General features: G+C 43.7%; 1 protein-coding gene across 6 annotated transcripts in view; it reads left to right on the top strand.

The window, feature by feature from the left end:
* The window catches only part of atp2b3b (ATPase plasma membrane Ca2+ transporting 3b), a 43,076-nt gene extending 31,664 nt beyond the window's left edge, over positions 1 to 11,412 (top strand). For 3 of the 6 annotated variants that reach the window (XM_028994785.1, XM_028994784.1, XM_028994783.1), the window contains 2 exons: positions 2,307 to 2,460; positions 8,099 to 8,266. In XM_028994785.1, coding sequence (XP_028850618.1) covers positions 2,307 to 2,460; positions 8,099 to 8,124 — 180 coding nt within the window. In that variant the 3' untranslated portion in view covers positions 8,125 to 8,266. Of the gene's footprint in view, positions 1 to 2,306; positions 2,461 to 8,098 lie in introns of all 6 variants that reach the window. The other 3 variants (XM_028994780.1, XM_028994782.1, XM_028994781.1) reach the window with 1 other exon arrangement.
* The last annotated feature ends 1,532 nt before the right edge of the window (positions 11,413 to 12,944 follow it).

The following is a 12,944-nucleotide window of genomic DNA, read 5'->3' as shown; positions in this document are numbered from 1 at the left end:
TTTCAATGACAGCAATGTGTGAAAGAAATGCACCGCCCAGAGCTGTTTGGCTGTTTATCTTTTCCCGCACTTGCCTATGTGAGGAGCCTTATTGTAATTTATGGGCCCGGCTGCGAGTCTCAGGGCATCTATTTTTTTTACCAGATCCAAGCAGTATGTGCCTTTTAATCCACTGTACTGCCATAACACCGAGTTTGCAGTAACCGATGGTTTGCCAAGCCTTAAAGCTTTATTAAGAGTTCATTATGCAAGCAAATATCACAAGGCATTGCTCCTTGGTCTTTCCCTCTGTAAAACCTTATATGATTGTTCTATAATATCAATTCAGCAAGTCAAAGAAACAACAGTCCATTTTACAATAGTAAAATATTAAAAATATGTCCATGTGGCATGATACCATATTCTATATTGCATTATGGAAGTTGCTTTTATGTATGCTCAGACCTTGCTGGGTGGACGCAGCTTCCTTGTCAGAGCAGCATGTTCTCGTCCCTCCACTAATAGCCCTAATAGTTGAGGAGGCTGTACAGGGTAAGAGGTGCAGTAGTGTGTGTAAAATGGATCTGGAGGGTGCAGAGTCGAGTGCTGTGGGAGAGGACAGCCGACTGCAACTAAAAGGGCTCTAGATTTGGGGAAGAGGATCCTGCCGGTTCCCAGGATCAATATGAGTCCAGCACTGCCAGCTTCAGAGTGCCCTGTGTCTGAAGTCTAAAGTGCCTTTCAAAACATCTCTCTCGCTCACTCCTTCGCTGACTCACACAAACACAGAGAGAGAGAACGAGAGAGAGAGAGAGAGAGAGAGAGAGACATATTAGCCAGAGACAGAGGTGTTTCGGGCTTCAGAAAAGTTTTGTTGAAGGCATGTCTAATTGGTTCTACCTCTGTCTCCTGGGCAAAATAACAGTCAAAGGGGTAATTCAGAGAGTTATTTAGCCCATAATTAGAGCCCCATACACAAACAAAGTACAACATTTTCTTATCGGGACATTTTTGTAACATTCCATTTACTGTGTGGGCAAAATGCTAAGAATCAATCACTTTAACCATTAAACAGGAGACTTGGAAGGCAGAAGCAAAGACCTAGTCAAGCATTTAAACTGATCTTGGACACAAGTGGACCATCTTGTGTATCAATAAAACTAGCTATCAACCTTACTTTAGAAATAATACACCATGAAATATCGCCCAACCAAGTGCAAATACTTCATTATTATTAGGTTTATCTTCCATGATTAAATATCTACATCATTCAGACAGTAACTTGTCATGTAAACAGTGGAATACAATTTAAAGTCTAACCGGTATGGCGCTTTTTTACCGATGAAAAACAAAAGGAGCAAGATATTTACAGGACATCACCGTTTCTAGAAAGCTTATGTTGGTTGAGAATATTCTTAGCACGCTGTCTCTGGAGGTAATAAAATGTTCCAGCAATGTCCCCTATTAGCTGGGATGACAGATGTCTTCCATCCACGATGCCCAACTCTGATCCAGTAAATCTGCCTCCTGGGAGCGTCCTCTGGTTATTCTGAAGCCGGCAGAAGTGTGCCCAGGTTTTAATGAGGTCATTAAGGCAGCTCATCGCATCTGATCGTCAGATGGCGGTTAGAGGTAAATGCCTGATGAAGGAGACCCGGCAAGCGTGTTGGCACAGGACGCCGTGTCTGTGAACCGATGTATTAACACACGGGGGGGACATGGCCCCGCGGTGTGGTAGGGGACGCGCAGAGCGGAAAACGGCCCCTGATGTTGGGGCGCTTCCCGCCACTCGCTGAAGTGCTGGCAAAGCTCCTTACCAGGTTTCCATCGATCCCCCCCCCCCGTTCAATTTGAAGCAGACAAAACACAACACGCATTACAACGGCTGCCCTAATACCATCCGTCACCTTAATTTGATCAAGGCGTTCATCCACAGCGGCTCTCCCAGGGCAGCCAGCTCCATTTTTCATCAGACGCAATTACCCGTAGAATAATGGTGAATGGATTCCACTGCAGCTTCCATCACCAAATTCCTATCAGCGTTCCCTAATGCTGATGCATACGTCACCAATCGATAGCTTCTGAAGCGTATTGCCTCACGGATAACACTGGCTTTAAAGCTGGGTGCGCGGTGTATCTTTGTGACATCACAGCGTCACCTTCAGATCCTGTTCAGAGCTGGTGGGGGTACAGAAATATAACCTCTCACGGAGTGCAAAATGTGTGTGTGTATCCTGCATGGGACTATTTCAAAACGTGGCTTCCTTCATAGAAATGACTGACACCCCCCCCCCTGTCTGTGATGTGGTTCTCTCTCTCTCCCGCAGATGGAGGTAGTGAGCACCTTCAAGAGAAGTGGTTCCTTTCAGGGTGCTGTGCGTCGGCGCTCCTCAGTTCTCAGCCAGCTTCATGACGTAACCAATATTTCTACCCCCACTCACGTAGTTCTCTCCACTGCCAATGCAAGCGCCAGCCTCGGGAGTGAGTCCCCCTCACAAGTGTCCCCGACACTCACACGTACACACACACACACAGCCATTTGCTCTCATATAATTACACGCATGCATAAGTACACTAGTGTGTATGTGCTGGTACAATAAGTGTACTAAAGCGGAAGCACCTCGCAGACACCAGGCTGACTGACACACACGTGTGACACGGTGCTCTCGTCGTTGTTGTCAGTGCTCTGTGTGGCCCTTTTGCCTGTCGGATGTGACTGTGTGGACTGCGTCTCTCCCCCCTTTTATCTCGTTCTTGTCTTGCTGGTTTGCTCCCTTCTTTCTTTCCTTCTTTTCCTCTCGCCGTTTGGTTGGGTGTTTTTGCTGTCCGATGGCCTTGCGTTCGTTTGTGTGTGTGTCCCCGCGTGGGTCGGACGAGCCATTCTCTCTCTGATCCTGTCCCCGTTTTAGAATTGACTACTAACACCGCTGCTTTGTGTTTGCTCAGAGACGTGTCTGTCGCTTCCAAGAAAAATAAAAGAAAGAAATTTAGAAGATTTAAAGCTATCTGAAAATATAAACTGTGTTAGCGAACAACCAGTCATTCGCAATTACATGTTAAAATGATTATTTTGACCTTTTTTAGAATTCAGTTTGGAGCTGAGTTGTTTTTTTTGGCTGCTGCTGCAAAAAAAAAAAAAAAAAAAAGAAGAAGAAGAAACTTGTGAAACTTTGGTGACAGCTGTCTAGCTGTCAAATAAGCGATCGTCACTTTAAAGGACTAATGAGAGAACATGGCACAGCTTTGTTTTTGAAGAGGTTTCTGTTGACAAGCGTGCCTGCCAAAAATAAGAGAACGGAAAAGAAGCCCTTAACGTTACCCGACGTTGGCGAGCCGTTATGTCCAAACCTTCGGCGATAAACCTTCGAGTATAAAGCCCTGTAAGGTTGTGCTTTTGACCATGTTCTTCCCTCCCCTCTTCTTTCAGCTCCAGCACGGTAAACTCTGCTTCCTTCCGCAGAGTCCTTGTCTCCTCACGCTTTCCACCCCTTCTCTTGTTCTTTCACTCGCACCCTTTTCCTGACTTATAGGTGTCTTGGCAAACAAGCACGGAGAACCTAAGAGTCCAGTTTAGCCAGGCTGGACTGAACTGTCCCATCTGCTGTGCATTGTTGTGACTGTTATGAGATTCGTTTTGTGAGTTCTGTCAGCCAGTCCAGTGCTAAATGTCAGATCTTCATGGAACTCTCACAATGACTTTAAAGCTTCTCAAAGGGATGTTTCTCTTTGGAATTCTTTCATTTTTTTGTGCGTGTGTGATATACCATTATTATTTGCAGGGATGAATTGTCATCCAGACGTGCATGTCACTCTTCACTTGCTTTGTGACTGTCAGTTCGTCATTTTCCCCCCTCCACGTATAGTTTGGGTGTCACTGCAGGTTCTTTTCCCCTCTTTTTAACCCCATGTGGTCCTTCCATCAGTGCAACCCCAACCATTTTCCTGTTCCATGTTCATGAAGGACCTGTAGTAGTGGTGGTGTGGTATGAGCTGAGATGTTATACTGGATATGATGTGATTTAGGCGGTGCCATGTGGTACGATTCCACCACCATCATGTTAACCCATGTAAAGACAAAGAAGGGTCAATGACATATATAATTATTGTTGTATTTAAACACATTCAGAATGTTGTATACAAATGTTTTTTTCATCTAGATGAACTGGAAATGGCCTTAAAAATGTTATCTGGTGCGACAGCGATTAATAATCACTTTTTTACAAGTTATCAGTAATATAAAGTTCTTAGAAATAAAACGTTTTGTAAATAGTGATATGTTTTTTGGACTCATCACATGATATCTGCATGATGATATCCAAATGCGTTTTTTTTAACATGACTAAAAAAAAAAATATGAATACAGTTTTATCAAAGAAGTTTTCCAAAATGTAGTCTTGGATGGATGGTTGCACCACTTGATATTTTGACACTTTAAATGATGGAAGAGTCACTACATTTAAAGTCTATATAAAAGTATACGCACCCCTGTTAAAATGGCAGATTTTTGTGATGTAATAATGAGTCCACAATAAATAATTTAAAAACGTTGCCACCTTTAATGAGACCTTTAAACAAGCAAATCTGAAAAAAGACAAGCAATAAAAATGTTCAATAAGCTCTGGCAGAGGACCAATAACCTTGAAATCCTTGATTTAATTAGCATCCAGTCTCCTTTTGGACACACCTGCCATCAACTAAAGAGAATATGATTAATGTCCAATAAATACATTTGAGGCAAAAGCCAAGAAAACATCCGGCAGAAAGCTTACGAAGCATCAAAGGGATCTCACTACTGAACAATATCAGTTAGGAGAAGAGTGCAAAAAAAATCCACAGCATTGGAAGTACCATGAAACATAATGAAGATACAGTAAGGTCACATTAAAGTTTTAAAATATTTTTTTTATGGATCATTTTTTTACACCACACTTTTACTACCCACCTTACAATATAATTCTATATATTTAATACGGTATCTTTTTTTACACATTTGAACCTTTTGCCCAAAACATTTTATCAGACAAAACAAATAGGCCTTACCATTGGCCATGACCATATTTTCCAAAAAAAAAAGTTGCAAACCATGATGATAGAACAGTAATTAGAAATTTCCCCTCCGTCTGGTGCAGCAAATGAGTTTTAGCTAGATGTTCCTCACAGATCCGTGGATCACTTTTGTTTTCGTTTGGTGTCCTGTCATGCCACAAAAAAAAAAGCCATTTGCTTTCTTCTTGCCTCATATTTCAAATTTTATGCGCCGTTTGAAACAAGTATCTGTGATGCTGGCCTGCTGATTAGGCAGCGGTGTACCAAACCCAACAATAATTCAACAGTAATGACAGTATATAGGCACTAAGCACAGAATTCCAGGAAATGTCAGAGGCAGGTGCTCCGGACAGGATGCAACATCATCATCATCATCATCACGTGACTTTATTTTCCATCAGAGCTTCTCTAACCACTGCCAGTACCTATATGTCTTACCTTCTTCTTGCTCCCACACTTTGCTTTGCTTTTCTTCTTTGGTTCCATCATTATTTCGCCCAACGTGTTTGGGAACGTCTGTTGAGTAAAGCCTCTTTTTTTTCTTTCGTTTTTTTTTAACAGTGACGTTTTTCCATCAAGCTTTTCCTTTGAAGGGGCCGACATCAGGGAGGCAGAGGAGAGTAATCTGGCATGCTAACATCCAGAGCCTTCACTTTGTTCCATCCAAAAATATATTATTTATGTGGGCATTATACTCGAAAGTTTACCTGCTGCCATCAAGAACAAATGAAAAAAAAAAAAAAAAAAAAAGAAAGACCGAATTGCTCAGATTTGCATTTGCATCCTGTTTTCTTGTCAACATGCAGGCTCTTTGGAAAAACAAATAAGCACTTAACCCAAATGCTTGACTGTTTCTTCCTGTTTGTGTTGAGATGATTTCTTTCTTCTTAATTTCGAGTTTTTATTTAGCTTCTTTTCCTTTGCTGGGTGAGTTGCTTGGGGGGGGGGTGCTGCACCTTCGGGCTGCCACAGCAAAGGAACGGGCTTTCGAACCTCCTCATACATAACTATATACACTCCGTCCCGTGTGTGTATATGTGCCATGGCTTCATTTGATTTGTCCTCAAGGCATGAGCGTGGCTGGCCGCCATCTTCCTTTTCATTCTTCCTTCCTTTTCCATTTTATGGCGGAGCGGGACTGCTGCGCTGGAATTGTGGGTGGGGGGGTGTCTCTCTTTCTTCACCAGACATGCCTGACACCTGCATTTCGCTCCTCCGAACCCCAAATAAGCCCCCTGCGCTCACGCCGTTCATCGCCGAGGAGGCTGATGGGTGCAGAAGCGCGTCTGAGCATCGCCCAACAAGCTCGCTTCCTAATTCCCTTTACTGTCACATGTTAAAACGGCCCTATACAAGCCGGACGGGTTTTCTTAGTAACGCACTGCTTGTGGGTGGCTTGCAATTCAGGTAATGCGAGTAGGCGTGTTAGATTAAACGCCACCAACATACTGGTAAAAATTCTGCTCGTGCGTCCAGGACCAGAGCAACAAGAGGCTTTCGGGGTCAGTAATGTCTGGCTGCCTGGTTCATCCCTGCTGCAGCCGTTTATTTATGAGTTACGACTTTGACTTGCTGCATCGGAATTTTACTCGGCACCCTGGGCAGGAGATACCAAAAAATACCAAATCTTACGTAGTGCATCTTTAAATAAATCACAAAGTGAGCTTGTCGTGTGTGTACCTCACGTCAAAATACACCGCTTACCAGTCGCTACCAGCTTAAAAATATACGAAATGAAGGCATAATTGCATATGGCATAACGCAAAATAATGCTTATGTGTTAATACACGTGGGGTGGTTGTGGCCTAGGGGGTAACGCACTCGCCTATGAACCAGAAGACCCAGGTTCAAATCCCACTTACTACCATTGTGTCCCTGAGCAAGACACTTAACCCTGAGTGTCTCCAGGGGGACTGTCCATGTAACTACTGATTGTAAGTCATTCTGGATAAGGGCGTCTGATAAATGCTGTAAATGTAAAATGTAAATGTAATAGGGGGGTCGGACGTGCGGTGGCCAGGGAGGTCGGACGTTTAGGCAAAAGCGCAATCCGCGAAGGGAAAGGTGGACGTACGATATCGAAGGGCACGCTGTATTACTTTACGTGCTCTGCTCAGTCGGTGCATGCCAACATCAGATCATATGATCACGCGAACGTCGTCATTCACTCACATCTGGGCCCCAAACTTGAACGGGAATGCCGCGAAGCATCGGGACCGCTTCCTTCTGGGGTGCAGCACCCGCCCTCCTCTTCATGTCCAGAACATGCTCCCCAAGTCTGAGCGCGTCTGTGTGCCTGCCACTTTGGTTCCCCCCTTAACTCTCTGCCAGACGGTCAGCTGCACCTTCTAATCCAGTTTTTCCTTTTGGTTGGACTATGTGTGTACCAGCGTCCGCTCCGTTTGACTCCTTCACTGTCTCCGACACTGCGTGCTCGGTATACACACATAGCCAAAGTTTGGTTTGTGTTGGCTGCACCTCTGTGCTTTTTGTGTGTCTGAGGCTTGATGTTCGTTTCTGTTCGGTTTCAACACAAATGTCCATCGTCTTGTCGTCTGTAAGTGGTAACTGCGTACTGACAGTTTGATCATTTTCTTGGTTTTGACTTGTTTTTGTTCCACCATCTCCCTTTCTTTGAGAAACTCTTGAGATCAGGTTGCGCAGCAGTGCTTCCTTTTGAGGCTGATACAGAGCAATCATGCTGTCAAGCATGTAGCAGCATAAAGAACATGGTGCATAATGGAGTTAACAAAGAAAAGAAACGGACACATTTTGGATGGATATTATTGTGCAGTTTATCAAAAGTGACCAATTTTAACGTGCAGCAACCTGATCTTGAGCTGTCTGTGCACCTCCAGGCATGCACAAAGTCATTAGTGTGTGAAGTCCACCCCACTGGTCTGTATCTGACAGATGTTTTTCACCCCCTCTATCCCTCTTCAACCCCCTAACCTTTCCTTGTGACCCTCTCAACGTCTTGCCCTTTCTGTTATTTCTCTCCATTCCTCCTCTTCTTGGGCCTCTGTTGTCCTCTCTCTCCGTCTGTCCTCTTTCCTCCACTTCCTATGTTCAGATGCGGGTGGTGAAAGCATTCCGTAGCTCCCTGTACACCGGCATCGAGAAACCGGAATCCAGGAACTCCATCCACAACTTCATGGCACACCCCGAGTTCCTCATCAACGACTACATCCACAACATCCCGCTGATCGATGACACGGACGTCGACGACGAATCCGAGCTCTCCAAGCACAATCACCACCTGCACCATGCCCTGCACCCAGCCCTGCGGAAGCCACCGCCACCGCCCCAGCCCGCCCAGCAGTCCCGGCCACGCCCCTACCGCCAGTACAGTCTGCCTATCACACCAAACCGCAACAACAACGCCAGCAGCAGCACCCACCTGAACCCCACAGACCCACACAGTCACTGGACCCACAGCCCCCAACTGGGCCTCCCCCTCCTCAGCGTGGAGACCTCCCTATGATCGCAGCTCCCCAGGAGGACCAGAGAAGGACTCGGAGGATGAGAGGTGTGAGCAGATTGACCCGGAGTGAGAATGGGGGAGAATATTAGTAGGTCCTTCGCTCCCACCCCTCCAGATAAAATGAATCGCCCACCTCTATCCGTTACCCCGCCCTCCTCTTTCACAGCCGTTCTGCGTATCTGTCAGCATCTACTCTTCTTTTACCACTTAGGGCTTCCTCTCACACACTCTGAGGGAGAATGGTTTGCTCCTACTTGTGGAGCCACTAAGAGGACTGAGGAGAGGATGGAGAGCAGCCCTGATACAGGAGGCTCAGCTGGACTGGACCATTGTAGGCTTCAGTGAACTCTGACCTACCAGGACAAGACAGAACAGTGGTGTGATGCAGGTGGAACCAGGGTCATTTCATTCCACTTTATACCACTATAATTACAAGTATTGTCATTCCGAAAGTATTGTCTTTATCTATTTATTTATTTGTTGGGTTAAATGAAAATCTGTAATATCTGATATATCACAAATATTTATTTATTTATTTATTTATTTGCCTATTGTTTTTATATCTGACTTATATCTACTCATTATCACTCTGGCTGTTTTTCTCACTCTGTGTGTGTACGTGTTGTGTCTGTCCTTAAAAAACAGATAAATATATACGAAAAAATACTAACAAGATATCTACTAGGAACTAAAATAATATGCATTTGCTCTAAAAAAAAGAAAAGAAAAGAAAGAAACCTGAAGAAAAACGTATCTGTCATGTTAGAATGAACAAATCCAGTATTTTAGTTTTTTAACTGAATCTATTTTTCTTCTTTTTTTCTGTCCCCACACCTATAGTCGTAGTTGGAGACCAGCAAGTAACTGTAAACATAAAGGGAGATGTTTGTGTGTCATTTCAGCTGAGACAATCCTGGGTTTCGATGAGTTCCATTGTATTGTGTTGTTCTTAGACAACCACAAAGACACACTGACCAGGGCTCCCAGCCAAGATAGGCACGTACCCCGGCTGTAGCTACTGCGATGGGATGTGAATTAGCTTGAGAGCATCGCAGAGCGGATTTGTTGAAGATCTCATCCTCCCTGGCTCTCACGTTGTATGACTTCTCTATTCACAGACGGCCTTTCGGCCCTCTGAATAGATGCTCTGACCCTTTAAGAAAGAGTTTCATACGCCATACGAGTTCACTTTAGCAGGCCCTTTAATGACATTCATTGTCCATCCACTCATGATGTCGTGGTGTACTGTGGTGACCTTCCTGACCAGAGGCACATTCCTCACATCTGTAAAATATCAGGAAACTGTGTAATGGTGACGTCCCACCGTGGTCGCCAGGGAAATGAGGCGAAATGCAAGCATTGTGTGACTGGCACAGTACCACATCACTCCACTCATGTCGTGCACATCTTAACATGCTAGAACATTCCACTGGTCAAAGTACCATCAGGGAGAACGCCCGGTAACATCCCGTAAACGCTCTGGGTTGGTACTTTCAAGGTCATAATGCTTTTGTCAATGCATTGCAATGCAATACAATCATGTGAAGAATGGCAAAGGCACTTATGCAACAGACTGCTCAGTCCTCGGTTCTGTGAAATAGGCATGATATCATGTAAATAGGGCTCTCAGAAAAATCCTTTATCTGTATAGAATTATTTTCTAGTATGTCCAGTTCCCAGAAACTGGCAAAAAAAAACAAAAAAACAAAAGCAGACATTGCAAGTATGATCACGACTGCGTCACCTTTTCCTTCACCTTTGTCTGTTGATGGTGCATTCCCACTCACCAAATCAAGTTAAGCGTTCAGATGACAGACTGTGTGCTCCTGTTTTTGCAACAACTATGGCTGCAAATTCGTGGGCCGAGGCTCTTGGTTGGTAAGCAGTGCCCACTTTTCAAATCGTGATTCTTCTTTACATCTCGATAGGAAAGAAGTAAAATATCAAGAATGGAGAAAACTGTCAAATAAGTCCTTGCCTCTGCTCGTGCATAGAACAACTGTCTATAAAGCTTGTATTTCCACCTCCCAGTGAGTTCACTTGATCCAGACAGTCCCAGTGGAGTCTGACTGCGGTCCGAGCACTGGCAGGTCCTCGTGGACGTGAACTCATTTGAGGGGCGGAAAATCAACAGGCCTGACCTTTCAATGAGCGGGTCGGCATGGAGAGGACGGACTGCTGCAATAAGGCCACAAAAAAAAAAAAAATAGCTTCTAAATTGTGCACAGAACAATCTACTCACCACCTCAAATCTGAACCCCTTGCTACCATAAATGCGGATGCAGTTTCAAATATTTATCCAAAAAGCCCATTGTCTGCCTTCATTTTGTTCCATTCTTTTCTAGTGGGAAAATTACCCCAGCAGAAAAAAGAAAAGTGTGAAAAGGTATATAATATATTTAATATAAAATTATTAATTATTGTACAACTGCACCAACGCTGTACATTTGGCTAAAATGTGCACATGTGCATTTTTTTTGTTTACTTTTTAGGAAACATGGGTGTTTTATTATTTTTCTTTCTTTATTTGATGCTTTTTTGTAAAGAATTAAACAAAAACTGAACAGCTTGTACATTATTATTATCATTATTAAGAATTCCCACAGTGCTCTTTCTACTGATGGAAATAGATGGTTGCACATTCTTCTGAACATACTCTTACTGCGCTACCATGGAAAAAAAAGACAAAAAAATTCTAATGATTAAATATATGAATTACCTGCCTGTTACGTAAGAGAAAAAAAAAAAAAGTATAAATATATAAATATATATATGATGAGAGAACACACCTGTATACTGTAGACTATACTGTATGGAACTAAGAATTTACTGAGAAAAAAGTAACACTTTTTGTCTGTATAAAAAAAATCAAGAGTATTCTACAATAATAACTTTGACCAGTGTCCTGTGTTGTGTCTGATTGTTGGCCTACGTTTGCACCACACTGTCAAGTGTTCTAATGTGATCACTGCTTACTTAATATCGTTTAAGGTTCATTTGGAAGAGAGTGTCAATTATATGTACAGATTTGAAGTCCACTTGCTTAAATTATTCACAGCTCCAACACATGTATGCTTAGTGAAAGTGAAGCGATTGTCATTGTGAAACACTGCAACACAGCACACGGTGAACACAAGGTGGCACCTAGGCGGTTCGGGAACCCGCAGCCTTCTGATTACGGGTCCACTTCCTTACCCGCCAGGCCACTAGTGCCCTCACCACTGCCCTTTCATATTCCTGAACCTTTCCTTTCCATTCATAAAGGATTCCCTGTTGATCCCCAACCTTCAATATGGACTTGAATTAACAGGTCCTGTCTGTTCCAAACACCCACTAGATTGCCCAGATTGTCCATGTCAGGGAGGATACTTAGATCTAGGACAGTACTAGTAAACTATCGAGTAAGGCACGTCAGATAAGGAATCAAAACAGCACAAGAAAAAATGAATTATGTAACCAATCACAAAATGTTTACATACTCCAGGGAAATATTAGTACATGTAGCAAATTTAATGAATATAATGCTCTTCTCAAACAAAAGCAGTGAAGCGTTCTATTATTTTTTGTTACTTTGCCAGTCACACTGTGAAATGTGTTCATTATCCAGAGGAAGTCGTTCTCATGCACGACACTGACGTCATTTAACTAAATTTATGGACGAAATGTTATGTATACACTAGGTGTCGCATTTATCTGAAAAGAGGAGGGGTGCTGTGCATGTAGGTGAGTAACACCTGCTGTATGAACTCCACTGTAGTCGCCAGACACTTCTCTCCATACGTGGAGTTTATGACACTTAAATGCAGACCCATATACCTCCCCCATAAACAATTTCATACTGCTGTGTACATGGCGCCAGATGCTAATGTTAGCTCGGCTCTGGGGCGTTTGCACGACACCATCAGCAGCAAGTATCCTGAGGGTTTTCAATCGTGCAGATCTGAAAGCGGTCATCCCCAAATTTAATCAACACATAAAATGTGCAACCAGGGGAGGAAAAACTCTGGACAAGTTGTACACAAACACTGGGCAGGCCAACAGACAGCATCACCAGAGGCAACGTCACCAAGGACAAACGTGTCCCACCACCCACCTTCATCACCTTCTATAGAGGGACTACTGAGAGCATTCTGATCAGCTGCATTGCTGTCTGGTTTGGGAACTGCTCCGTATCAGACCGCAAGACCCAGAAGTCCCAGGTTCAAATCCCACTTACTACCATTGTGTCCCTGAGCAAGACACTTAACCCTAAGTTGCTCCAGGGGGGGACTGTCCCTGTAACTACTGATTGTAAGTCGCTCTGGATAAAGGAGTCTAATAAATGATGTAAATATAAAGACCCTACAGCGGATAGTGAGGACAGCTGAGAAGATCAATGGAGTCTCTCTTCCCTCCATAGCAGACATTTACCACACACGCTGCCACAACCAGGCCA

The sequence above is a fragment of the Denticeps clupeoides genome, chromosome 10 (genome assembly GCF_900700375.1).
Source record: "Denticeps clupeoides chromosome 10, fDenClu1.1, whole genome shotgun sequence".
Lineage (NCBI taxonomy): Eukaryota > Metazoa > Chordata > Actinopteri > Clupeiformes > Denticipitidae > Denticeps > Denticeps clupeoides.
This window is presented reverse-complemented; position numbering and strand designations above follow the sequence as displayed.